Source organism: Jatropha curcas, chromosome 4, assembly GCF_041381405.1.
Source record: "Jatropha curcas cultivar XTBG-Jc1 chromosome 4, XTBG_Jcur_1.0, whole genome shotgun sequence".
Classification (NCBI taxonomy): Eukaryota; Viridiplantae; Streptophyta; class Magnoliopsida; order Malpighiales; family Euphorbiaceae; genus Jatropha; species Jatropha curcas.
This window is the reverse complement of record NC_143154.1, coordinates 3616827-3643269: the sequence shown is the minus strand read 5'-3', so window position 1 is coordinate 3643269 and position 26443 is coordinate 3616827. Positions and strand designations below refer to the sequence as shown.

At 30.9% G+C, this 26443-nt stretch overlaps 2 protein-coding genes and 1 non-coding gene across 3 annotated transcripts; 1 reads left to right on the top strand and 2 right to left on the bottom strand.

The window, feature by feature from the left end:
• Positions 1-7923: 7923 nt before the first annotated feature.
• Positions 7924-7996, bottom strand: TRNAE-CUC (transfer RNA glutamic acid (anticodon CUC)). Its single transcript has one exon. It is a non-coding gene; the product is annotated as a tRNA-Glu (tRNA).
• An 8731-nt stretch (positions 7997-16727) lies between these two features.
• BGAL3 (beta-galactosidase 3) lies at positions 16728-22199 on the top strand. The gene is made up of 19 exons (XM_012223014.4): positions 16728-17094; positions 17205-17300; positions 17410-17522; positions 17685-17751; positions 17869-17961; positions 18246-18389; positions 18508-18596; positions 18701-18806; positions 18891-18978; positions 19160-19278; positions 19368-19532; positions 19684-19862; positions 20060-20169; positions 20246-20355; positions 20475-20585; positions 20672-20785; positions 20868-21070; positions 21160-21496; positions 21575-22199. Exons 1-19 carry the CDS (start codon positions 16921-16923, stop codon positions 21701-21703), a joined length of 2547 nt encoding a protein of 848 aa, XP_012078404.1. The 5' UTR covers positions 16728-16920; the 3' UTR covers positions 21704-22199.
• Positions 22200-23407: 1208 nt separating this feature from the next.
• On the bottom strand, positions 23408-26125 carry TRX1 (thioredoxin H-type 1). The gene is made up of 3 exons (XM_012223012.4): positions 25960-26125; positions 23865-23987; positions 23408-23741 (listed from the first exon to the last, which is right to left on the bottom strand). Exons 1-3 carry the CDS (start codon positions 26047-26049, stop codon positions 23586-23588), a joined length of 369 nt encoding a protein of 122 aa, XP_012078402.1. The 5' UTR covers positions 26050-26125; the 3' UTR covers positions 23408-23585.
• Between the last annotated feature and the right edge of the window lie 318 nt (positions 26126-26443).

Genomic DNA, 26443 nt, shown 5'->3' with positions numbered 1-26443 from the left:
CGTGGAAACATTTTGATAACATTCATCCTGTGTTTGCTGCTGATATGAGAAACGTGAGATTGGGGCTTTGTACTGATGGGTTTCAGCCGTTTGGCCAATCAGGACAACAATATTCATCATGACCTGTCATTGTCACACCATATAATCTACCACCGTCAATGTGTATGAAAGATGAATATATGTTTTTGTGTGTTATTGTTCCAGGCCCTACTAATCCAAAACACAAAATTGATGTGTTTCTGCAGCCTTTGATTGCTAAACTTAAGTATTTATGGGAATATGGGGTTGAAACATTTGATATTTTGACCAATCAGAATTTCATAATGCGAGCTATTTTGCTTTTGACCATTAGTGATTTTCCAGCATTTGGAATGTTATCTTGGTGGAGTACGGCAGGCAAATTGGTTTGTCCTCATTGCATGGAAAACACTAATGCATTTACACTAAAAAATGGAGGTAAACAATGTTGGTTTGATTGTCATCGCAAATTCTTACCAGAATCTCACCCTTGGAGGAGAAATCGACAATGCTTTAGAACGAACACGACTATTGTTGAACCCCCTCCGCTTGTGAAGTCTGGAGCTGAAATATTACAAGAAATTGAAGATCTGGGGCTTATGAAAGTTACAGAGTTAGGTGCAGATGAGGCAAATGCAAGAATTGACAGGAAAGCGGGTGGAAAAAGCGAAGCATCTTCTGGGATTTGCCATATTGGAGTTCACTTCTTATCCGTCATAACCTTGATGTGATGCACATAGAAAAAAACGTGTTTGAACCAGTGCAGTTTGGACCATCACTTCCTTCTGCTCCTTCCTCTTCTACCCCCGTTTCTGGACCAGTACAGTCTCCACCAAGTTACACAGTCACCTACTGTGCAAGGTAATAAAAAATGTCATTACTGTCATTTCAATTATATATTAATTATTTATCTGCATTTATAGCATTTGTCACTTCTTTTGCAGCTTCATCAGATCCACGTATCAGCCTTAGTTTGGTAGCGGGACACTAAGTACTTATTCACTTTTTCCAAAGGCATATTTTGTTTAGATTATGATGCTTTCGTCCAATTATATTTCACTTGTATTTTTTTTCTTAGCATATATCCATCTTCTCGAGCATCGAGGCCAATTATGAGGATAATCAAGCTACAACTACATAAAGAAGGATACACATGGGATGTTGTACGACAAGAGGCAAGAGACTTTTATTGGGAGGAGTTTCAGGTACGCTTTGGTTTAAGTTATATCATCATTCAATGTTTACAATTCATCAAGATACCTCCTTAGTATTGAAACGCTATTTTTCATTTTTTGCAGAAGCATTTCATATGGGACGAGGCAATTACGGTTATGCTGAAAGTGGCCTGGGAGAAGTTATGTGCTGATCGATATGCTGACTTCACCTACAGGATGAGAAGAAGCGGTAAGAAGCAGCAGTGCGTGTCTCAAGAGATATGGGAGAGCTAGCAAAAGGCTTGGGAGGATCCTGCATTCAAGAGAAAGCGGGAGATATTTGCACAAAACAAGCGCAGTGAGACTGGCGGTGATGGAGCAGGACCTTCTCGACACACAGGCGGATCAATATCTGCTATAGAGACAGCTCAATTATTAGTAAGTCAATTAGTCACAGTATATGAAACTGATGTTTAATGAAATGACACTATATATATTAATATATCATGCATCAAAATTCATTACCGACTGAAAAATTAGGTCGTGAGCCAATACCGGTTGAGGTGTTTACATGCACTCACACGAAGGACCACGATCTTAATACGTTTGTCAACAGACGTGCGGTGAGCGTCAATATAAGTAACAATGAAGAATATTTACATTTACCCTCTAGTCGTTGCGAAGATGTACAAAGTTCAATATAATAAAGCTTGCAACTGCATTGATTAATTAATTTTTTTGTTTTCAGGAGAACTATACTACAGCTCGGGAGCGTCTTGTTTCTTCTCAGACTGATGAATCTGAAGCTGAGTCAAGAATTGATGAGGTAGCACTTTATCTCGAGGCTGTAGGGGGGCGAGAAGCAGAGGAAGGTATACGGCATTGGGTCTGAAACATCACAGTTTTACTGCGGCTCAGCATCTCACGCTTCTGCAGCCAGCGCAGGACCACAACCCGAGCACACTGTCGAGGAGTTTACTGAATTACGAGCTCGTGTTGATGATCATAGAGACAAATTGCAGAACTTAGAGCGCATGTCATGCGGCTGTCCGGTGAGCCCGGTGCTGGTACTTCTTCCTCTGATCCTGCGCCTGCTACAGATCAAAATGTTTCGACATCTCAGCAGCAGCCACTACCGTCTCCTGATCCCAATGTTGCAGACAATACCTTGGCCACCCCTCCCGGCACTACAGCACATCCAGTAGGTACTCCTCCCTATGATTCGATATTGGATCGTGCAGATGAGCAACCGCGTAGATTTGATTTTGGACCTCTTTAAATTTACAATTTGCGACCGAATTTCATATTTGCGACAGACTTTTTCTGCGACCAATTTGCGACAGCGTTTCCAACAGAAAACACGACCAAATTTTGTGACCGATTTTTTTATAAATCGATCGCCATTTTGTGACCGACGAAAAAATTGGTTGCAAAATATCTTGCGACGAGCATGTTTGCGATCGATGTTTGTCGGTCGCAGATCGGTCGCTAAATTGACTTAGCGACCGATTTCTTGCGTTTTGCGACCGATTGGTCGGTCGCAAAATGCCATTTTTTTGTAGTGTAAATTTTGCTTATACCGAGTCGTCTCGCTTAGTAATAAAGTGCTTCCATCGAGTATTTACTTCATCTCTTAGGATTAACACTCAACCTCACTTATAATAGAGAAGAGTGTCGAATTACACATCCCAACACTCATTGGTTTCAATGAAAAATATTGAATTGATGTGTGAATAGTATAACATTTGAAAAATAATAATTTCATATTTTTAACTATCTAATAAGTGTTTAAGTAATTTACTTTTACAAATTTGAGCACTCGATAGAAAAATTTCGCACACTTTCAAAAAGAAAAAAAAAAGATAGAACTATTTCGCAAGTTGAATTATTTAATAGATGTAATTTTACAAGCAAAAGTGTTTAACCTGTCAAGTAAAAGTTGAGGATGATAAATTTTTTTGAAAAAAATACAGGATGAACTTATGTATTTGGTTAATAAAAAAACCAATATAAGAAATGATAATATAAAAAAAGATTGAACTATAAACTATACATAAATTATGATATAAAAAAAATGCAAAATTTATCCCAAATTATAAATAAAATTCCACAAAATTTTATAAAATTAAATTAAATTTCTATAATTGAGCATTCGTTATGTTAAACAAATAATAATTTCAATTCTATAAATTTCATTCTATCAAATTAAACATAATTAAATAAGTTATATTAAAAATTTAAATTGATAGAATTTCAAATGAGTTCTGAAAAATTTAAACAATTAAACTTTTGGTCCAAATTACGTATTTTATCTTTCTTTCTACTTTTTCTCGATCCCTTCTCCCTTTTTTTCCCCCTTTTTCTTCTATCAAAATTAGTGAACTAAACACGAACGTATGAGGCGCTTTTTACCTTAAAATTCAAGATCCATCAATTAAAACTCTATCAATAATCAGTCGGTAAATTTTATAACTTTTTTTGAAAAAATTTTAGAATTAAATTTATTAGTAAACAATTGTTAATCCGCTAGTTATTATCGATAAAAATTTAATAATAGACGGTTCTGATTACGGTTTTCGGTGATATGTATATTATTTTTAAAAAAAATTTGATTCTAAAGTTACATCTATTTTTGAAAAAATTAATATGAATTTACAGTATATTGTTAAATTTTATTTTAATTTACTTTTAGAATGCTTATACTCATATGTTTGAAATAAAATTAATTAATTTTACAAAATAATCAAATAAAATATCATTTTATTTTTTAAATATTATGAATTAAATAAAATATTATAAAAATTGAAAAAAATGCTTCAAATAATATAATTTGAACTAGGTAAAAAATTTAAAAGGAAAAAAAATGTTAAACTCCTATTTGTGTCAAATAATATAATTTTAGAGTAAATATTTCACTTTTTTTAGATTATAAACTTTTAAGTAAAGTGCATTTTAAAAAAAAAAAAAAGTTAAGTAAAATGTATCATGTAGTAAAAGATCATTTTGACTTTCAAAGTTGTATGGAATAGGTTAAGTGATTATAAATTTGAAAACAAAATAGAAAATTTTTGGTTCAAACTGGACCAAAACCGCCAGTTAACCGTTGATTTCAGGCCGATTCTGGTTTATATTTTAATATGCACATGAATCTTAACCCACCTTTTAATCGCCGATTACGGTCTGGTTTCAATCCATCTTCAATATGATTCGACTTCAGTTAAATTTCAATTCAAATTGAACCAGTGGCCATGCTTAACTGTGCATTTAGAATTACTATCAACAATTTAGAAATATAAGAAAAAGCAAAAATTACCTTTCACGGATTGGAATATGCTATATCCGTATCTGATTCATATCCGCTTCGGATTTTATTTTAAAATTTGTGTTCGATCCACCACTAAATGGATCGAATTTTATTCGTTCTGTTCGGATCAAATGGTATCAAATGGATCAGATCATTTGATCATCCTTACCATAAAGTTTTTCATGAAAAGTTCATGACTAAATTTATTGATAAGCCTTTTTGCAAGTATACGAAATCGCTAACAAGTAATAAAGAGTGAGTAGAGTATCGTCTCACAGATATTGTATATCAAGTACCAAAATTGCTTTAACCTAATATTATTTAAATGGTAATAAAGAGAATGTATTTAAAAATAAAAGAATTTAAGTAAAAATAATAAGAATGAGATGCATCAAAAAATTATTAAAAAGAAATCAAGGTTTAAAAATTATTAAGGATTTTGACTTCACTTAGTTCTATTCAGTTTATCCTATTAGTTTAATAATCAATTTTAATTATTCAAGAAGGAGAAGTAAACCTAAATTCGCTAATAAGCTCTCTCGATGTCTTATTAGCTATTTTAAACCACTTCAATGACTCATCTCTCAATGGAGCAACTAAGCATAGATTAAATCATTAAGTTCTTATGATTATTCAGGAATCACAAATTAAGATCTTTAATTTTATGAAAACCTCGCACGAGTCAAACCATTTTAGTCTCTCAAATCTTTAGATCTTGACTGTTTTGTTATCCTCTTAGTGGAGTTATTAATTTCTTTCCTTTCATAGGGTTACTCCTCATTGTTGAGAAGTTTTTATGTGGATCTTTCATTTCTTAGGTAATTCGAAAGACAAGATGGATTGTTGGTTGCTTATGGTTGGAGACTTCAGATCTTCAAGTTCGGGTAAGTTTCTTTTATCAATGGAGCCTGATAATGCAACCTGCTCCTCCATTAAAATTCGGTATATTGAACTCTTCTACGAGTGTCAATTGTAACAAATTTCCGAAAAAAATTATATTCTGGACAATATTGTGGAATGTTTTTTTTGTCGTCCTATTTGAAAATGAGCTAGTTTTTACCTGAAAGATTAACCTCTTCTGTCAAGATCAAGAACATCTCCAAACAGAAGATTTCAGTTTTCTATATTTGTATTTCTTATTCTTATCGGAATATTATGATATACTCAACTTATATTCATTATTAATGAATTATTAAGTTTTCAAAAAAAATATTAATCTTACCATCCAAATAAAATTTAAACTTTTATTAATAAAATATAAAATAAAAGAGAGTAAGAAAAGAGAAAAGGAAGTGCAAGCATACCAAAGGATGTGGTGGAGAAGAGGAAGAAGAGATATGCAGTGAAAATAGGTTCTGAATTTTGGTTACAACTTTAGCAACGGATAAAAATTCCATGCTAATCTTCTTGTAGAACCAACTCTCAGCGGCGGAAGAAAAATCCATTTATATTATAATTTAGAAACGGAAACAAACTTACGTTGCTAAAACATTTGTAGAACCCTTTATCAACTCTTAGCAACAGGAAAAATAATGAAACGATATTTGTTAATTAATAAAAATAATATGATTAAGGAAACTAATATAATCTATCTAATTAAAAATTATTATATAATTTTAATTGATAAATAAATAAAATTTTTCTAATTAAATAATCCATCTCTTTAAGATATTTTATAATAATTTTATTCAAGAGGGAAAGCTTGTAAACTTATAATTTTGCATAATTACTGAACAATTACAATTAATCTATAAATCTATAAATCTAAATTATAAGAACTATAAATAAAAATTATTCTATTAATTTGTAAATAGAAAGAGAGTTAAGGTTATACTTACCGCAAGAAGAAGATACGATTGCAAATCTAATAATTTTAAATTAGCAAAAAATTTTATGTAACAATTCTTAATAGTCAAAAGCAATTAAAACTAAATATATATATAGTAGTATGATAGGACAAATTCCTAATTAGAATGTGATTAAATTTGTAATATTAATTTAATAAAAACAATATTTTAATATCACAATTAAAATAAGATTAGTAATGATAGTTTTGGCAATTCATAAACTTAGCAAGGACGTTTTAAGAATCCAATGCTCCCATCATTCGTACTTTTATATATACTAGTCTTCTTTATGGCGTGCGTTGCACGTTGACTATGCTCATTATATGTTCATTATTTATACTCATCTAATTTTTTATTTGTATAATATTAAAATATAAATTCTTATTTAAATTGAGTGGTTAAATTATATTACATTTTATATAAATAGTAAATATTTTTTTTGATTTTATGTCAACATACGATTCATACAATTTTTTATTATACATTAATTGCTTTCATTTTATTTTTTAAGGAAAAACCAAATTAATTTATAAAAATCATTATATAGCTCCTATTATATGTTGTATAATTAATTTACATATTTTATTAATAACTTTAACTGTAATCTATTGTAGTAATTAAATATATGTTAATAAAAGAATAAGAAAACAATCTAACAAATCAAGTTAAATATTTATAAATAATAAAAATTTTTATTTTTTAGACAATAAAAATCATGAAAGCATTTTAAAAATTATGATAAAAGTATATTCTTTAATAGAAATATGATTTGACTTATATAAGATATCAATATAACTAATTAAATTCGAGATGTTTAAAAATAATAAATTTTTATCTTATTTTTTGCTAATCAAATTAGAGTGCAATTTGTAATTAAAGAAATTTAATCATATCCTTTTTAAATCAAATCCGAATCATCTAGATATATTTATTTAAAATAAATTTAAAAAAAATGTAAAAATTTTTAAATGCCTCATTTATATATATTATTTAAAAAAATAATGTTGAAGCTAAAATATAAATTATAATAACAATAAATTATTAAAAATAATTAAATTATTTTAATAATTTACACATTAATATAATGAAATAAAATATAATTAGACACAATAAGATAGTAATAGCAAAATTTTAAAATTTTAAAATGCTTAATTATCTATATTTATTTATTTATTAAAAAGTAAAAAAAAATCCAATCAAATGACAGAAATATTATATATATTTTTAGGTTAATTTTTTAATTGGTTAAAACTAAAGTTATTTTAAGATATCTTAAATTTCACAAAGACAATATCGGCGATCTCATTTTTTTCCCTTCATTTCCACTTTTATATATAGTATAGAGTATAGAAATATAGATAGATAATAGATAGTCATTTAAAGTAGAAGGACTAATATTTTTATTTCATGCTTATGAATTGCGTAAGAATAAATGGGAAAATGCAATTAAACTAAGATTAACATTGTGATTATAAATATAATGAAAACATCAAATTTACTTGGACGGTGGAGAAAGAAAGAGGATGTCAAAAACTCTAATTTTATAAATGTTGAACGTAGATCAACGGCTCGCATGCGATCGGGATCCTCCAAAATAAACTTCCGTTGCCGGGATTTGAACCCGGGTCTTTCGGGTGAGAGCCGAATATCCTGACCAACTAGACTACAACGGATTTGTTGCTTCAGAAATGAAACCAATATATTAATCTAAATAAACAAAATTGCAACTTTTCATATCAAAACCTAAAAGATATTGACTAGCATACTTTAGTTTGATTAGCAAATATTGTTCTATAATTGTTTTATGCAGGATTAACTTGATTTTAAAATTTATTTATTGATTAAATTATACTATTTATCAATCATTTCATGGTATATATATATTTGTTTGTTTTGATTGATGAAAGACTCAATGAACCAAAATAATATTATAAGTTACACTCTAAGAGTAACCCTCCACTTTGAATATAATTCACTAAAAAAATATGATAACTTTTAGAGTAGACAGAACGCAAACTTCAAACCTCTCACCCTTTATTTCTTTTACAAGAGTGAGAATACTAAAAATAAAATAATTTTTCTTAATTTTATTTATATAAAATAATTCAAAAAAGTAGTTCAATTAATTAAACGAATTTTCTCTCATCTCATCTTATTTGCTCATTTCTTGATGGCAATAGGTTGGGTACCCGCTTAAAATGAACTATTCGAATCCGAACCGGAACCCATATCAAACTTGATTACAATTACCTGTTTAAATATACGAACCCGTTTAGTATTAAAAATATATTTTTTTTATTTTTAAAAATAAAAAGTAAATGAAAATTATAAAATTATTATTTTAACTTTAAAAAAATATTAAAAAAATATTAAATATAATTATAGAATTTATTTTAATTAAAAAGGTGTCTATAACATAATTTTTTAAAAAAATTAATTATTTTAAATATTTTTTGAATATTTATTAAACAGGTAACGAGTAGTGGATACTTAACTCTTTGGATCCGAACCTGACACAGATAGTAAAATACTATCCAAATCTGTTTCAAATCCATTTATTGAGTACCCGAACTCACTAAAATAAAATCAAATCGGATCAAGTAGCCACGAGCAGTGTAAAATTGTCATCCCTTAATGTGGTAGGACCCAATTACCCTACATCTCTTATTTGACCACATAAAAAGCTACAAAAGTTTACTAAATTCAAGGTTCTAAACTACTGACTTTAAATTGGTTATATTACCCTACTGTTGGGACAAACTGAAAATGACATCTCAATTATTATATATGAATATGAATGAATTCTTCCATGGAGGGAATGCTACCTATATTATGTTAGTGTGGCATGTGTAACTCTTTGAGCAAGTCAAGTTAACCTTCTTTATCGACACAATGATCATAATAGTCTTTTTTGGACATAATGATGATAGTTATTTTCTAGAAAATTCTCAAGGGTTCTCGAGATTTGTATTCAACTAAAATATTCTCGAGAATAACAATTTTATGTTTCGAACCACTAATTTTAGGTCTGTTCGATAAAATTAGTTATTTTGATAGCCGCTAATTATTTTAGTAATATTTAGTTATTAATTGTTTTAGTTGTTAGCTGTTACCAATACCAATCAAAATACTACAAGCAATTTAAAAAATTTTTGCTAAACACATGCTTTATAGGTCAAATTCTCCTGAAAATACAATCTACAGTAAAGATTTTATATATTTAATAAATCATAACTTGATTGGTTTTTTGTTCTTTACTTCTCATGTTATTGACTATGTTTCCATATCAAAAGACGGAGAATGATAAAAGAAAAAAAAAAGAAAAAGGAAGGAAGGAAGGACTTGACTGAATTAGAGTACACACCAGCTCTATGTGATAATAGTGCATGCTAAAAAAAAAAAGAAATATTCTGTATAATAAAAACTTACAAAGGATGCATAATAAACTTTCCCATCTTTACGCAACCAGAAGAAGAATTTTGTTGGTCCTTCCAAATGAATGCAATTCACGTGAAGAAAAATGGTTTTAGTTTTACTAACAGTTACGTTTCAGTTTTTGATTTTATATATATTATTTATATACCAAAGTGGAGAAAAAAAAAAAAATTTGAAGTGGATTATATTTTACTATTTGAATCAAACCAAATTAGATTGTTTCAGTTTGATTCGTAACTCAAATTGGTTTAGTTTCAGTTTAGAAAATTCACAAACCACAATTATCAGATTGATTTGATAATTCTTTCAGATTGCCGTTAGCCAAACCGTATACACCTCTGACTTAATATATACATGTTTTAACTTGACATAAAATGCAACTCACTAACTTGCTTCATACAATATGAAATAATAAAAATATAAATTTTTTAATTATATCATTAATTTCAGTTTAATTATATCATAGTAATACATTGAGAAAATATATAACATTCATTGCATTAGTCTTTTATTTAAAATAGAATTTATTTTATCCCTTTAGTTTTAATGTTTAGTCGACTTAATTTATATTATTAGGTTTTGTTAATATTAAGTAAAATAATGTGGTCGGAAGACTACAAACTTTTAGTTCCTTGACTGAACGGTGACCGTCTCGTCGAAAAATCACAGATTTAAATAAATAAGTAAATAAAATCGAAAATCAGCAATAACAGCTGGCCAGGACCCGCGCTAGCTGCCAAAGCTTGCGCAAGGAGGCAGTTCACATCGAGACAGGCCTGATGCACGGCCCACTGGTTGCAGCTTACGGAGCTTGGCGAGCCGGCCACACAAATTGTATTCTTCGGTTCTTTGATTATTTCAAGTCTTTCTAATTTTTTTATTTGATTAAATTATTATTTAATTGAAATCAACCCATAAAAATTTTAAAAAACAATTAAATTAATTCTGAAAAATATACAGCACCATTAGTATTAATTTTTGTCAAAATGTCATATTCTTAGCATATGAATTAATTCGAAACTAATCCAATAATTAATACATTATTTTACACCATAAGGGGTAAAGATGAAAATGGTACGGGTATTTTAGGGTACCCGCTCCACTCCGATCCGTTTAAAGAGGATATGGATAGTGAAATTACAACTCGTAATGGATATGATCACTAAAATTACTACTCGGATACCGGTAGGGTACAAGTATAGATCTTTGGATACCTGCTATATTAAATAGATTCAGTAGTGCGTACCCACGGTTACCCTATCCGTTATTAGTGAAAAATGTATTTTAAATAAGTTTAAATTTGAATAGTTTAAGATTCGCAGGTAATCTTACCCATTTAAGAGATACTTTAAACGGATTTTGGATAGATAATGAAAAAGTAAAATTTAAACAGGTTCGAATACGGATACTTAATCGGGTATTTAAACGGATTTAGAATAGATACGAGTAGTAAAATTTTAAACAGATACCTATACATGTAGTTTAAATTTTATGGGTGTCCGCCCTTCTTCCATCCTTATTACGGGTTGTATTAGATTAAGACTCTCTTAGAATTTAAAAATTTTTTGAAATTTTTGGGTTGGATGATGAATTTGTGAATGACTATTTTATTCATATCTAGCACTCTAAAATCCAATGAAATCATAATTTTATAAAATACTTTCAAATTAGCAATTTTTTGAATATCATCAAATTTGTACTGACTTTTAAAAAATCATATTTGAGTACTATCAGATTTTTATGGATCTTATAAAAGTCTAAATTAAATACTATAAAATTTTAATAGACTGTAAAAAATCTAAATTAAATATCATTCAAATTTTATAATTTAACAGAGTTTTAATTCAATACACCCCTAAAAGTCTATGTTGGCTATAGACTTTGCTCTTGGCTCATTTTTAGAAATCCAAAAGAAAAAGTTTACTCCTTGAAATGTGAAAATAGCTGCACTAATTATTCTTAAAAATATCATTCCTTTTTGTTTTTGCCATAATTTATTCCTTTTTAAACAAAATTTTTTAACATTCACATCTTAAAAGCTGCTAGCTAGAATGAGGTTCTTAAGGGTGATACAGAATCCCACAATGGATTTAAAAGGAAATATATTAGAGTTTGAAAATCAATTAATTTACTTATCAGAACTAAAATTATTTTTATTTTTTATAAAATTATCATATTTAAAATGAGATTGACTTGTCTAGATCGAATCCATGACCTCATTCATGAACTATACCAATAAAAGTAGGAGTTTTTTTTTTTTTTATTGAAACAAAGATATTTTTGACCATACACTTAGAAAAAAAAATTGATAAAGTAGAAATAATTTTTAAAAAGTTTTTTATTTTTATTGGCTTGATCCATACGTGGATGAACTCTGTCTAGGCTAATGTAATCCATTTAAAATATACCTCATTTAATATATTAATATAATTTTTTAGTTTATCCAATAGAATTTATATTATTAGTTTAAAAAAAACTAAAAAAAAATGTAATTATATACCAATGAATTGTCCATTTAAAAAATATGAAGAATACGCCAATTACAAATATAATTTAGTTTGGTGCTGTTACTGTTTATCAGCGGTTTCCCTCTACCTATTGCTCTTTCTTTTGGTTTATATTTTTTTCTTTTAATCTTTTATTCACTTTAATAAACTTAGATATGTTTTTTCTATAACAGATCTGTCTTTTTAGTTTGTCTTTATTATTGTTGCTTTGTCTTCATATTTGAAGTTTTTTATCCCTTCTTTGTGAGGGTTATTACTAAATAAAAATATATATTTGACTTAATTTGGTTGGAGACTTTAGATCTTAATTTTCAAGTGCGGATTTTCTATCAATGGAGTCTGGTGGTGCAGTATGTTTCTCCATTGATGCTATTAATGCATAGTGGTAGAAACTCATCTGTATTCGTTATATGTTGCAAATTCTTCAAAAAATAATCTAGGTACAGAAGATCTAGCGAAGTTAGTATTTTATCTCTAACGGATTAGTTGCTGCTATAAATATGTATATCTTTTATCAAGATTAACTTCAAACGGAAAAATATAATATTATATTTCTTTTAGTTTAAGTATCATCATTCAAAGAGATATAAATTTCTTTGTTTCATTAAAAGTTCAACGAACTCTATTAGTTATTTTACTACATGAGTATATATGAATATTTGTAATTCTTTATATTATTTGTAATGAGTTATATTTTTAAAAGAAAATTTGGATTTAGACTTTGTGCAAATCACTCTCACTATTAATTATTTTTTTATTCATTCACTCTCACTATGTATTAAGTATTATTATGGCTCTAACTTTGTTATTAACTAATAATAACTAGAATTAGGGTTAACAAGGTCAAAGTGGCAATGCATGTGCCCTTGTGGGCAAACACAAATCTTTTGACTGCAAGTGATGATCTTAGTCAACTTAAAAATATGTATTAGCGTAATTAATTAATTAATTATTAATTAGGTATTGATGAATGGAGGACATGAATAATCAATATGACCTAATTAAAATAAACAAAAGCTTAATCTCCGGTGAGGAGTGGGTGACCAATTAAAGTGGTCAGGTCAGATTTAGCGGGAGGAATGCGACTGAGGCCCCACTGTTTTAGGGTTTCCACCACTTTGTTCCGTCCTTCACGCCATTGATGAATTGAAGGGTACAAAGATATGGTCTAACTTACAAACAACTAAACAACAAAGATTCAAACCCTCACTTCCCTCATTACACTCCTTTCAATATAACGTGCCAAATGTTTTTTTTTTTTTTAATTTTTTGAATGACTTCTTCGTGTATTTTTCACAAAAAAATTCTCATTATACCCTCAATTTTTACTTTGATCTATTGAAATTTAACTTATAAAATTAAACTTTATAAATACTTTATTTGACTTATTAAACATCTCAATTTATAAAATTAGATTGATTAAAAATTTATTAGATAATTAAAAAATATAAAAATTATCTTTCCAAAAAGTATATTAACCGCATAGCAAATAAATGTTTTTACATATAAAAGCTAAAAACCTTAAAATTAATTTTTTTTAGTATAAAAATGTGTCAGATTATTATAAAAAATAAAATTTAGAGTGCCACAATGTAAAAAAAAAAGTTGGATGGTAGAAGGATTTTTTTTTTTTTTAATCAAAGTTCTTGGGTTTAAATTATGTATTCAACATTTTTTTTTTATATATACATTGGAAGGAAGACAGCTTCAAAAGAAACAGACTAAGATAAACTAGGCCCTAGACGAGGCCAGCTGATGCCCTGTATATCCCAGTTTAGGAACTGGAGCACTTGAACCGGAGGTTGGGAGAGAATAAGCTTGCCTGGATCACCCAAGATAACAAGATTAGCCAGGCCATCTGCCCTATGGTTGGCTTCACGAAAGCAATGCTGCAGGCGGACAGTCAAATCCTTGCTCAAATGATACATATTTGAGACTGGATCTATTTTCAAATGAGTTTTTTAAACTATCTTAATTATATATCACTAATCTCATTTCACTTTTATTTTTTTTATATTTTTAATTAAATTTTTTTATTTAGTATTTAAATTTTTTTATATAAGTATTTAAATAAAGAAAATTTCAAATTTATAAATAAAATTGAAAAATTCTTTATTTAAATACCTATTTAAAAAAAAAAATCTTAAAATTGCTCGATCCAGAAGTCTAGAACTGAAAGAACTGATTATGCTCCGCTCAAATCTAAATTTCATCAACCTGAAATTGCCAATTAAGTGAACTGGCCACATGTACATCCCCATCTAAGGTAGGGTAGAAGCCACAGAGCGTATGCGTAAATTTTGAATCATCGTAACTATATCTAGTTAAGATTTTACTACTTCAATCCTTCCAAAATCTATTTAAACACTCATATAAGTACTTCGGTTCAAATTCATTTAAAATTTTACTACTTGTACCCATTATAAATCCATTTAAGATTCTTCTTAAATTGGTAAAGTATCAGCAAATTGTAAATTATCTAATACGAATTTGTTTAAAGTACATTTTTTTACTAATAATAGTTAATGTACCCATAAATACTAATGATCAAATACGTTCAATGTACATTTTAGAGCGAAGTATATATCCTAAAATACCCCTGCTAATTTAACAGTAATTACTAATTAAGCTGAATTAGGCACATGAGATTGTGATTATTAAAAGTTTGCCATATGCTATTTTATTAATGTAAAGGAGGCATTAGTATTATGCAGCCCCCACTTTGTAATCAAGCTAGGAATATGGCATGCCAAAAAACGTTTAGGTATGAATTCTTTTGCTTACAAAGCAAAAGCTGGCCTAATTAAGATGAGAAGGAGAATCCAATACTCCATCTTTGCTGAATAATATATAGAGCAGAGGAATTAGATTGGGTGGAGATAACACTTTTTGCAGTGTGTTAGAAAGGGTACAATACAAAGAATTGAAAGAACAATGAATTGTTTTCTATCTTGATTTTGAATGACAGGTAGACTGTTGTCTCTATTTAGAATTCTTGAATAGTAGACATAAAAGAGATCTACTGAAAAAAAGAAAGTCAGAGACATGAAATTTGGCAAATGGATCGTCTCATTTTAGAAAAACAAGCACTTGTAAATAATAATAATAATAATAATAATAATAATAATATAATTTTAAAGATTGGCTCAATCTGTAAATCAATTGGCCTTCCACTTTATGGATTAGAATTTTATTTTTGAGACCAGATGTTAAATGAGATTTTTTTTTTCTCATTTATAAATCTCATAATATAAATGTTCTATTTGTGTCTAGAAAAAAGAAAATATATTTAATAGAATATATACAAGGTACATTGTTATATTATTTTATTTTTAAATTATATAATAATAATAGTAACATAATTTTAAAGATCAGCTCAATTGATAAATCAACTGGCTTTCTACTTTATCAATTAAAATTTATTTTTTTTTAAAATTATTTATTGAACCTAGAAAAAATATCTCCACTACCACAAGTGTGTTAAACGAGATTTTTTTTCCCCTCGTTTATAAACCACATAGCATAAACGTTCTATTTGTGGCTAGATAAAAAAAAAAGTATTTAATAGAATATATAAAAGTTGTCTTGTGATATTATTTCATTTTTAAATTATATGATGATAATAATAATAATAATAATAATAAATAATTTTGGAAAATGATAAAAAGGAGAAGGTGTGTCTCATGGGAGCCTTCTTTGGATCACATGGAAACTTTCATTGTGGGCCTTTTGTATCTGAAGGAAAATGCCTCGGAGAAAAGCACCAAAATCAGGCATTCTCTACTTGCTGCAGTGCCTCACTTTAACTCAATTACTAGAATACCCCTGGTCAAGATCAACAATTACAGGTCAAGCTTACCCAGTAGTATTTGCTAATGGGTAATCAGTCACGGTCACAGTTCACTAATCATAATGCATTTAATAACAGTGACAAGTAGCCATTTCTGTTTTTACCAACTTTTATTGCTATTTTATATTCTGCTTCTCTACTTTTAATGCAATGTTTAATATTATAAAAAGCCAGATACCCTCATCACAAAATTAGCCTCCAAATAACACTTTACCCTTTCGAGATTCTATTAGTATGTACTAATTAATTCTGATTAAATATTTAAAATTCAGTAAATTAAGTATAGTCTGATTAATTTTTTTATCTGTATAAAAAATAAAAATTACGAATTTAAGTCGCCTGGACTAAAAATATTTTCACTGATTTTACAAATTAAAAGAGGAAGATTACTGATATTATCAAAAGACATCGCGGTATTTCCCTCCGACAGAGCATAGTGTCCAGGGTAATAAGAAAATAAAATAAAATGATAAAAAACAGAAAAAGAAAAAGCTTGTTAGATTTACTGTTGCAATTCCCTCTTTTTCCTTTTCTGTCAGTTTCTTAATTTTATAGTCGTTAACAGCCACGCAGTGAAGACTCTTGACATATGTGAACTGTGAGTGAATAGCTGTACACACATTACTTAGTTTCTATGTATATATAAAATGGTGCTTTCAGCTTCTAAGCTCAGAGTCTGAAACTAGTTATTGTTCACCCACAACTACAAATTCCCTTTTCTCTCTCTGTCTCTCTCTACTTCCTTTTCTTGGTTTTACACTGTTAGAGAGAGGCTATTGAGAAGAAGTAAAGGGAAAAATCAAGAATGGGAACTATACCAGTTTCCAAGTCATTAAGTTTGTTGGCTTTCTTGGTTTTGTGTTTGGGTTGTGAGCTGATCCAGTGTACTGTAACATATGACAGAAAGGCAATTTTGATTAATGGCCAAAGAAGAATTCTTTTTTCTGGTTCCATTCATTATCCAAGAAGCACTCCTGATGTATGCTATAAGTTGCTTAACCCAGTTTTTTTAATTTTAATTTCTTTGTAGTTCATTTATTTTTTAAGTGGGTTTTTTCTAATTTTCTTGAGAAAATGGGGATTCTTTAGATGTGGGAAGATCTGATACAAAAGGCAAAAGATGGAGGATTGGATGTGATTGAGACTTATGTTTTCTGGAATGTGCATGAGCCTACTCAAGGAAATGTAATTTTTATGTACCCTCTTTGTGCGTGTTTCTGTTTTCTTTTTTAATTGTTTTGGATTTTATTTTTTTATTTTCTTGTAAATTGTGTTTCTTTTGTGGGTTTTGTAGTATAATTTTGAAGGGAGATATGATCTGGTGAGGTTCATAAAGTTAATACAGAAAGCTGGTCTCTATGCTCATCTTCGCATTGGACCTTATGTTTGTGCAGAGTGGAATTTTGGGTATTTTACCATTTTTTTTTCTAGTTTTTTGGATCTATTGCTGCTTCTCTTTCTCATTTTGGTTCTTTGGCAACTGGGTTTTTCTGTTTCTGTTTTTTATTTTCTTAGCTTTTGTTTCATACTGTACTTGTTGCTAATTTGCTATATTATGTTTATTTCCAGAGGTTTTCCTGTCTGGTTGAAGTATGTCCCAGGCATCAGCTTCAGAACAGACAATGAGCCTTTCAAGGTCATTTTTTTTTTTTTAAATTATGTTCCTCTGAATTGAATAATATAATAGCTCAAAGCAGAATGAGTGCAATTTAAGTAAAATCTTGGGTTTTTAATATTTTTTATGATGTTGCAGAGAGCAATGCAAGGGTTTACAGAGAAGATTGTTGGGATGATGAAGAGTGAGCATTTGTTTGAGTCTCAAGGTGGCCCCATTATACTCTCTCAGGTATATATGCTCTAAGAATATTTGATATTTTAGTTTTAATTTCTTATTTATTCCTATTTTTTCTGCCATATTATGTTTGCTAATTTACTCAGCTAATTTATCTTGATGAGTGCAAAGGCTTATATGTGTCAATGACTTTGTAGTAAAAGATAAGAAAAAAAAAAAGATTTAATTACTTAATGCACTTAATACATTGATTACATTATTCTTTCCTTTTTTTTTTTTTTGTTTCAATCTTTCCAGTAAATGTGTAGATCTTTTAATTTAATTTTCTCAACATGTAGATCGAGAATGAGTATGGGTCACAAAGTAAGTTACTTGGTGCTGCTGGTTATAATTATATGACTTGGGCAGCAAATATGGCTGTTCAAACAGGAACTGGAGTCCCCTGGGTAATGTGCAAGGAAGAAGATGCTCCAGATCCAGTGGTAAGTAGTTTCAAACATGACCAACTAGTAAAGATGGAGCTCCTGTTTGCATTTTGTTGGCTCTTTAGTGGTTAATATTACTGAATTTTGTAATTCTTTACATTTTCTTCAATTATAGATAAACACATGTAATGGGTTTTACTGTGATTCGTTCTCCCCCAACAAACCTTACAAGCCTACAATTTGGACCGAGGCTTGGAGTGGATGGTATGCCTTTGTGTGTTTTGCTTGGCTATCATTTAAATTTTCATTAATTTAAAACAAATTTGAGATTTTACCTAATTTTTTTTCTTTTGAATGAAATTGTGAAGGTTCTCAGAGTTTGGTGGTCCAATTCACCAGCGTCCAGTTCAGGATTTGGCATTTGCTGTTGCTCGATTCATACAGAAAGGAGGATCATTTGTTAATTACTACATGGTCAGTTTCTTTTCTAAAGTATGGAAAACAGTTTGTATTAAGTTCTGTTTTGGTTAAACTAATTTCTCGGGTCATGTGAAACAGTACCATGGTGGGACTAATTTTGGTCGCAGTGCTGGAGGTCCCTTCATTACTACGAGTTATGATTATGATGCTCCGATTGATGAATATGGTAAGGCTGGAGAATGGTTTCTTAAAACCCAAAGAATTGCATCATGAAGCAAATCAATTTAAATAAGCTTTTAGGGACACTTAGTAGGTTACCATTGTAGGAGAAGAGCTATTTGTAGATGACGATTAATTTTTCCTTGTGGAAATAAACCTCATTTCTTTTGCTAAATTAAATTTGACAGGTTTAATCAGGCAACCAAAGCATGGTCATCTAAAGGAGCTCCATAGGTCTATTAAGATGTGTGAGCGAGCTTTAGTAACAGCTGATCCTATTGTAACACAATTAGGGAGTTACCAACAGGTTTTCTCTACTCCAATGTATATTTTGTTCAACGAGTTATTTAATATGCTTTGTTATACTAATTTCTGTCAATACCGAATATTTCCCAGGCTCATGTGTACTCCTCAGAATCGGGAGATTGTGCAGCTTTTCTTGCAAACTATGATACAAAATCTGCTGCAAGGATTTTGTTCAATAACATGCACTATAACTTGCCTCCTTGGTCCATCAGTATCCTTCCAGACTGCAGAAATGTTGTCTTTAACACTGCAAAGGTATATTAGTTATGTAACGAATCTTGACAGGATCTAGTTGTGTGCTATTTGAAGCTCAGGCTCCTAAACAAAAGAAAAGGAGAAAAAAGACTATAAACTTTCAAGGGACGATTTATTTCCCATCCTCAGCTTTCGTTCTGTTTCTTTGCAGGTTGGAGTCCAAACCTCTCAAATGGAAATGTTGCCAACAAATGCTGAGATGCTCTCATGGGAGAGTTATGATGAGGATATTTCTTCTTTGTATGATAGCTCAACATTCACAACTCTCGGTCTCTTGGAGCAGATAAATGTTACAAGGGATGCCAGTGATTACTTGTGGTACATCACCAGGTGAGATTGGTTACCTTAGTGGCTAGCTATCATCTGACGTATGACACATGGAGATTTCTAGCATGTTTGTTGATTGTTTGCCATGCTTTTGTTTTCATCGATGGAGATGAGTCTTATTTTATTTCATCTTTGGATTCCAAGAGCTGTAGAAAATACAAATAGTTATTATCATCTCATACTTCTCAATATGCCTACAGTGTTGATATTGGTTCATCTGAATCCTTCCTTCATGGGGGGGAGCTCCCGACTCTCATTATTGGATCGGCAGGCCATGCTGTCCATGTCTTTGTGAATGGACAACTTTCAGGTATAAAAAAATTGCTATTGTATCCTTTTATAGATTCCATTTTGCCCTTTTTAGTTGACTAAGTACGTCATTCTAGGTTCTGCATTTGGGACAAGGAAGAATAGGAGGTTTACATATACTGGGAAGGTCAATTTGCGTGCTGGAAAAAACAAAATTGCCTTACTAAGTGTAACTGTTGGATTGCAGGTTAGGTTCCCTTCTCTGCCTTTATAATTTCTGAATCATTTATTCACCTGTAATTTTAATAGTTGTTATTGTTCTTAATTCCAAGTAAATTTCTGATTAATGTACTTCAATATATGAAGAATGTGGGTGGACACTTTGAGACATGGAACATGGGAATCCTTGGTCCAGTTGCACTGCATGGACTTGACCAGGGAAAATGGGACTTGTCCTGGCAAAAATGGACATACCAGGTTGCAGATTCTGACCTCTCTACATATCTAGTCTATCCTTCATTCCAAAAAAAAGAAGCCCTAATTGCTATATCTTATTCAATCAGGTTGGGCTGAAAGGAGAGGCCATGAATTTAGTTTCTCCAAATAGTGTTTCTTCAGTCGGGTGGACTGAAGCATCATTAATTGCACAAAAACCGCAGCCATTGACATGGCATAAGGTATGAAGCATGCAATATCTGGTCGTTTCATGAAACAATAGTTTATGTCGAACATTCCAACTTAAATCTTTTAACTTTATAGGCCTATTTCAATGCACCTGATGGAGATGAGCCATTGGCTTTGGACATGGAGGGAATGGGAAAGGGTCAGATATGGGTTAATGGCCAGAGTATAGGAAGATACTGGACTGCATATGCCACTGGAAATTGCAATGGATGCAGCTATGCAGGATCATTTCGGCCTCCAAAGTGTCAAGTTGGTTGTGGCCAACCGACGCAGCGGTGGTAAACGCTCTCAGACAAATGATATGCTAAAGTTTTTTATAAGAACTAGGAAAGATTAATTTGTTCCTTAACAAGAATTCAATTTCCAGGTATCATGTGCCTCGATCATGGTTAAAGCCAACCCAAAATCTCTTAGTAGTTTTTGAGGAACTTGGAGGGAATCCCTCAAGAATTTCTCTTGTGAAGAGAGCAATGACCAGTGTTTGTGCTGAGGTGGCAGAGTTTCACCCAACTATTAAGAATTGGCACATTGAGAGCTATGGAAGAGCAGAAGAGTTCCACAGCCCAAAAGTTCATATTCGGTGCAGTTTAGGTCAATCCATTTCTGCCATCAAATTTGCAAGCTTTGGAACTCCTTTAGGAACTTGTGGGAGTTACCAACAAGGACCGTGCCATTCTCCTGCTTCATATGCTATTGTAGAGAAGGTGCATAAAGTTACTTTCTTGTTTTTACCATTTCATAAACATATTCAGTTTATTAACTGTCCTCTACATATTTCACAGAAATGTGTAGGAAAGCAGAGATGTACTGTCACCATATCAAACAGTAACTTCGGACAAGACCCATGTCCAAATGTGTTGAAGCGATTGTCGGTCGAAGCTGTCTGTGCTCCAACAAATTGGAGAGGTTAATTATTGGGAAGAAATCGATAAACTGCTAATTTTTATTGCATCCAGTAATTTAACTATACGGTGCCAGCAAGAGAAGGAATAACAGGAAAGATTACAAGGAAAGGTTTTTCTTAGTTAGACAGGTGAAATTCCATAGACTTCCAAAGTGAGGACAGGCTGTGGCCAAAGGTATTTGGTGGTAAAGGTAATTTTAATAGTTCGATTAGTGTAAAGTAGTGATCGTTAGATAGGTGAGTATGGAAAAATTCCTGGGTTCCTGCAATTTGGGGCCTAAGGTGAATTGGAAAACCCCAGTCCTCAGCCCTTTTAGTTGGATGTGGACACTGGGGAGGAGTTTGCTACCTGAGTGATTTGTTTTTTTATTTTATTGTTTGTATTTATGAGGTGAAAATCAAACCCCAGTGATCATGTTAGGAGCGGATCCTAGTATGATCATTTTATTTTATGTGCAGTTTGAGGTTAAATTCAAGGAGCTTTCAGTTAATTGTCATTAAAATGTATTTTAGAGGTTGCACAATGTGTGCATAGCACATCCCTGTGATTAGTCCAATGAAATGGATTACACCCACTTCCTAAAAAAAGTTCCAATCTTCTAGACATGCACAGGAGAGTCACTTAACAAGCAGGCAATAACCTCTGCATTACAAGCCTAATCTTTGGATCAAATGGATAAATTCAATCTCTATGACAAAACATACAAATGACTAGGGTGGCCAAGATTTGATTTTTGGAACTGGAACCGCGTGGTTGCAGTTCTAAGTTCTAAAAAAGCTTTTTAGAACTGTGAACGGCAGTTTCAATAAATGGTTATAAATGGTTGGAACCGGAGGTTTTGATAACCTCTTACAACCGGTAATTCCAACTGGTTCTAGCACAATATTTTGTAAAAAGTTTTTATCAAATCTCTAAATTAACATCCTAATATAATAATTATAAACGGCTGTATGATAACTGATTTTAAAGATAATTTTTATCAAATCTCTGTGAGCTCTCCAATTTATAATTAATTATTATCGAATAAATTTTCCAATTTTTAATTAAATTCAAATTCTTTTTTTTTTTTTAAATTTCACTTGAAATTTTTTTCCAAAATTATTTCATACTTATTTAAATTTTAAATTTTGAACAAAAAATATTCCCTAGTTTTTTTATTTTTAAATTATACAAGCTATCTGAAAACCGTTCCGACTTGTCGATCTTGGAACCGTAATTGGCTGATTTCAAACTAAATCGTCAATTTCCAGTTCGATTTCAATTCCGTAAAAATATGATTAGAATTGACAGTTCCGAAACTATGGCCGACCCTACAAATGACAAACCAATTAGTTCCTGAATGCTTTCCCTCCAAGAACCACCCCAAAATATGCATGGCTTCCAGACTCTCCCATATCTCTCCAATATGTCAAGGGTAACAGCCTCTAACGTCTCATCCAGTGGGAAGTAGAACACGAAGGGGATGAATCTTGTATGCAAAATTGCATATCCCCAATATGTGAGCCATTGCATATCTAAATATTTCATTCCATTTCCCTCAATATGCTCAAGATACAAACCATCTAGTGGATCTTAGAAATGATGAACACCATTCATTCATGACTTCGGCAATCCAAACTAGAGCCACTAGCAATAGCAATCAACATCTCTCTCAATTTAAAGCAGCTTACAAGTATCTAAATAAGCACAACCCTAAGAACGCATGGAACATTTTGTCAACCAAACACAAGTTTATATATAGCACATATAATTAAGCAAACCAGCAATAGAACTTTTATAACATGATACTATGAAATGACCATAAACTCATGGTAGCCAGTCCTAGCCTAGGTGACTCAAGGCGCAAATTACAAATAGCAATGATAAAAGCACAAGGAAATTATTTGCTTCAAGCAGAAGCAGTAGCAGTAGAAGTAGCCAAGTGCTTTGCTATTTTCTGCTGCAGTTCATCCTTATTTGCTCCCAACATTTTGTCCAAAATATTCCCCTCTTTCAGGAATATGAAAGTTGGCATTGCCTCCACAGCCCAATCCTGAGCAACTGTCTGCAAGCACGCATATCAAGTATATCAGGCATTTGATCACAGTTTTGTTTGCACAGTTTGTGACTAATAATGCAGAGGCTTTTTTTAAATTTTTTTCCCCTTATTTTGGGAATTTTGCATTACCTGCAATTCATCCACATCCACCTTTAGAAAGATAACATTTGGCAATTTCTTGGCCAGCTCTGCCAACAGAGGAGAAATGAAGCGGCATGGTCCACACCATGAAGCAGTAAAATCAACCACCACCTATCATCAACCAGAGAGTTAAATCAATGAGAAAGAAATATAACAACGATGTCATTTAAGATACTTAAGAATGACAGCAAACCTCCAAAAGTACGAATAAATGGTACTTAATATTAATTTAAAGGGAGAGAAAATAGAGGTGGGCATTTTATGTCCTGCCCCATCTCAACCCCATCCAAGTCATTGTGCCCCGCGAACATGGTCAAATGGTCTTATAACGTGAGATATTGAAGCAACAGAAAGTAGTGCCTTGGATGAAAATTCTGTTCCCTTTTGCGTATGTTCTGGGACCCATAAAACTAAAATAGGAAGATATTATACAACCATAATGTAGAGGGTCTGGCATTCTTCACAGAAAAATACACTAAAGAAGTTATTATTCTTATCGTTCTTCTTAATCTATTGCTTTAATGTAATGCTTCTTGTATTTGTTTCATAGAAATAGAATTGTTTAACTGCCACAAATGTCACTCAGTTAACAGTGTGTGGGATTGTATAATGTAGGCCAAAACACCTAAGCGAAGACTAAAGGCAGCAATAACCATGTTCATTAAAGAATCAACGCATAGTTTGTTCCAGTTTCTACAAATAAGCTAATTTCTTCACAAGCAAAAAACAATATATTTTGAATTCTTGATTATTAATTCACTGAATATGCAACAAAGTGGGAATGCTTTCTTTAATGGAAGAAATGTTGCAAAACTGAATATAAAAAAATATAAGGCATGCTTGTCCTTCACAAATGGTCCCCATGATGCCTATGGTTTTTTATTTTCGTTTTCCAATGGTTTAAAAAACTTATTAGAAACGTACTATTCTTGTTACTTAATGCTTTAAAAAAGAAAAAACATGTTGCACCAACAAATGAAAACCTCAGAAAGTGAAAACCCCAGAAAGTGGTTTAAGTTGTAGTTGTTTCATCAACTTGTTTTAAATGGAATTCTCCTGTTGCATTTGCCATAAAAATTACAAAATTACAAAAACACTCTCTAAGATTGAAATTTATATCCACTTTCATCTCTTTGATCTAACATTAGTTAATTTAGTCAAAATAACATTTGAAAGGAATCTAGTGTTTAGGTTATAACAATTCAGGAACTAAATCGGAACTGAACTTTATTTATATTAAAAAAATATTTCGAATAAATCCATATGAAATTCATTTCGTTTGCACATGCATTTCATTTAAAAAATTAATCTATAAACGAAAGCTCATGTTTGGATTTATCATATAATTGTAATTCATTTAAATATGCAAATTTGCTAGCTTGTACCCCATTAGCAAATTCTATCAATTTGAAAGTATTGGCTAAAATAAATAGCCAATTCCATTGGATTAAGAATGTAAAAAACTCTAAATGAATTTTAGTTTATACCAAATATAAATATGTGGATTTGTAAATAAGTTCCATAAAATTTCTACCAAAAAAGCCCTACAGATTTCTTTGCAATTGAAAAAGCCAACACACCGCCTACAAGTATAATAGTCACTATCCAAATCCCCAAACGCTTACAAACCTTTTAAATATAAAATAGCAAAAGAACGACCGACAACAGGGTCAAACATGGACAAAATTTATCAATTCCACATATCAAACGATGCCCAAGACCAAATCCCATCATCATCAACCGAACCTTCATGTCGTTTTCACAGCAAAAATCCGGTACAAATCATTTTCGCTCCATCTAAAAAATATTCCCAGAAAATTTTGAACGACAATTTACATATCCATATGCCCAGAAACACAATAATCACAAAAAAAATTTTTTTTTTTAAATTATATTCAGTAAAACAAACAGTTATCTTCATATTTCTTTAATGCTCAATAAGAAATAAGGATTTCATCATAAATTAAAATCAAACAAATATTGACAAAATTTCACCAATTAACAAAATGGAATTGTAAATCAAACAAGAAATATAACAAAAGAAATAACAATTGCAAAGAGATAAATTATATATATACAATACCAGTTTCTTAGATTCATTTCCCTTCTGGAGCTGCTCGTTCCATGCCTCAACGGTGTGGCAACCTATCACTTGTCCTTCCTCTGCTGCCATCTCTCTCTTTTTTCGCTTCCTAGGAAATTTTAAAACGCTTCTTTTTAGCTTTTGGCTTTTTCGTTGCGTTTGGTTATGCAACGCATTCTTTAAATAAGTATCACGGTTATAAATGGGCCTATTTTGCTAAAATATTACAGATTTGCCACAGATGTGTCTCCCCCAGCGGAGATTCTCATGCAAGAGGGCAACACAGAGCTTCTAGAAAACAAACTGTGACGTGTATACACAGAGGACGTAGCTTTGTTTTTGTTGGGTTAGAACCGTTCGATGAGTTCAAGTGGGTTGACTTGATCAATCTGACGGAAAATAGAAGTTCATGTAGATTCAGTTTGTAGTTATGCTTGTTTTTTAACATATTTCCGGTGACGTAAGCTTTTCTTATTGCCAATTA

Coding starts and splice junctions, on each gene's coding strand:
- TRX1 (XM_012223012.4), bottom strand. CDS start 26,049: ATGGCAGCAGAGGAAGGACAAGTGATAGGTTGCCACACCGTTGAGGCA. Junction 23,988..25,959: donor GAAATGAATCTAAGAAACTG/GTATTGTATATA, acceptor GGTTGATGATAG/GTGGTGGTTGATTTTACTGC. Junction 23,742..23,864: donor TGGATGTGGATGAATTGCAG/GTAATGCAAAAT, acceptor GCGTGCTTGCAG/ACAGTTGCTCAGGATTGGGC.
- BGAL3 (XM_012223014.4), top strand. CDS start 16,921: ATGGGAACTATACCAGTTTCCAAGTCATTAAGTTTGTTGGCTTTCTTG. Junction 18,979..19,159: donor TGCTCCGATTGATGAATATG/GTAAGGCTGGAG, acceptor TAAATTTGACAG/GTTTAATCAGGCAACCAAAG. Junction 21,497..21,574: donor CATATGCTATTGTAGAGAAG/GTGCATAAAGTT, acceptor CATATTTCACAG/AAATGTGTAGGAAAGCAGAG.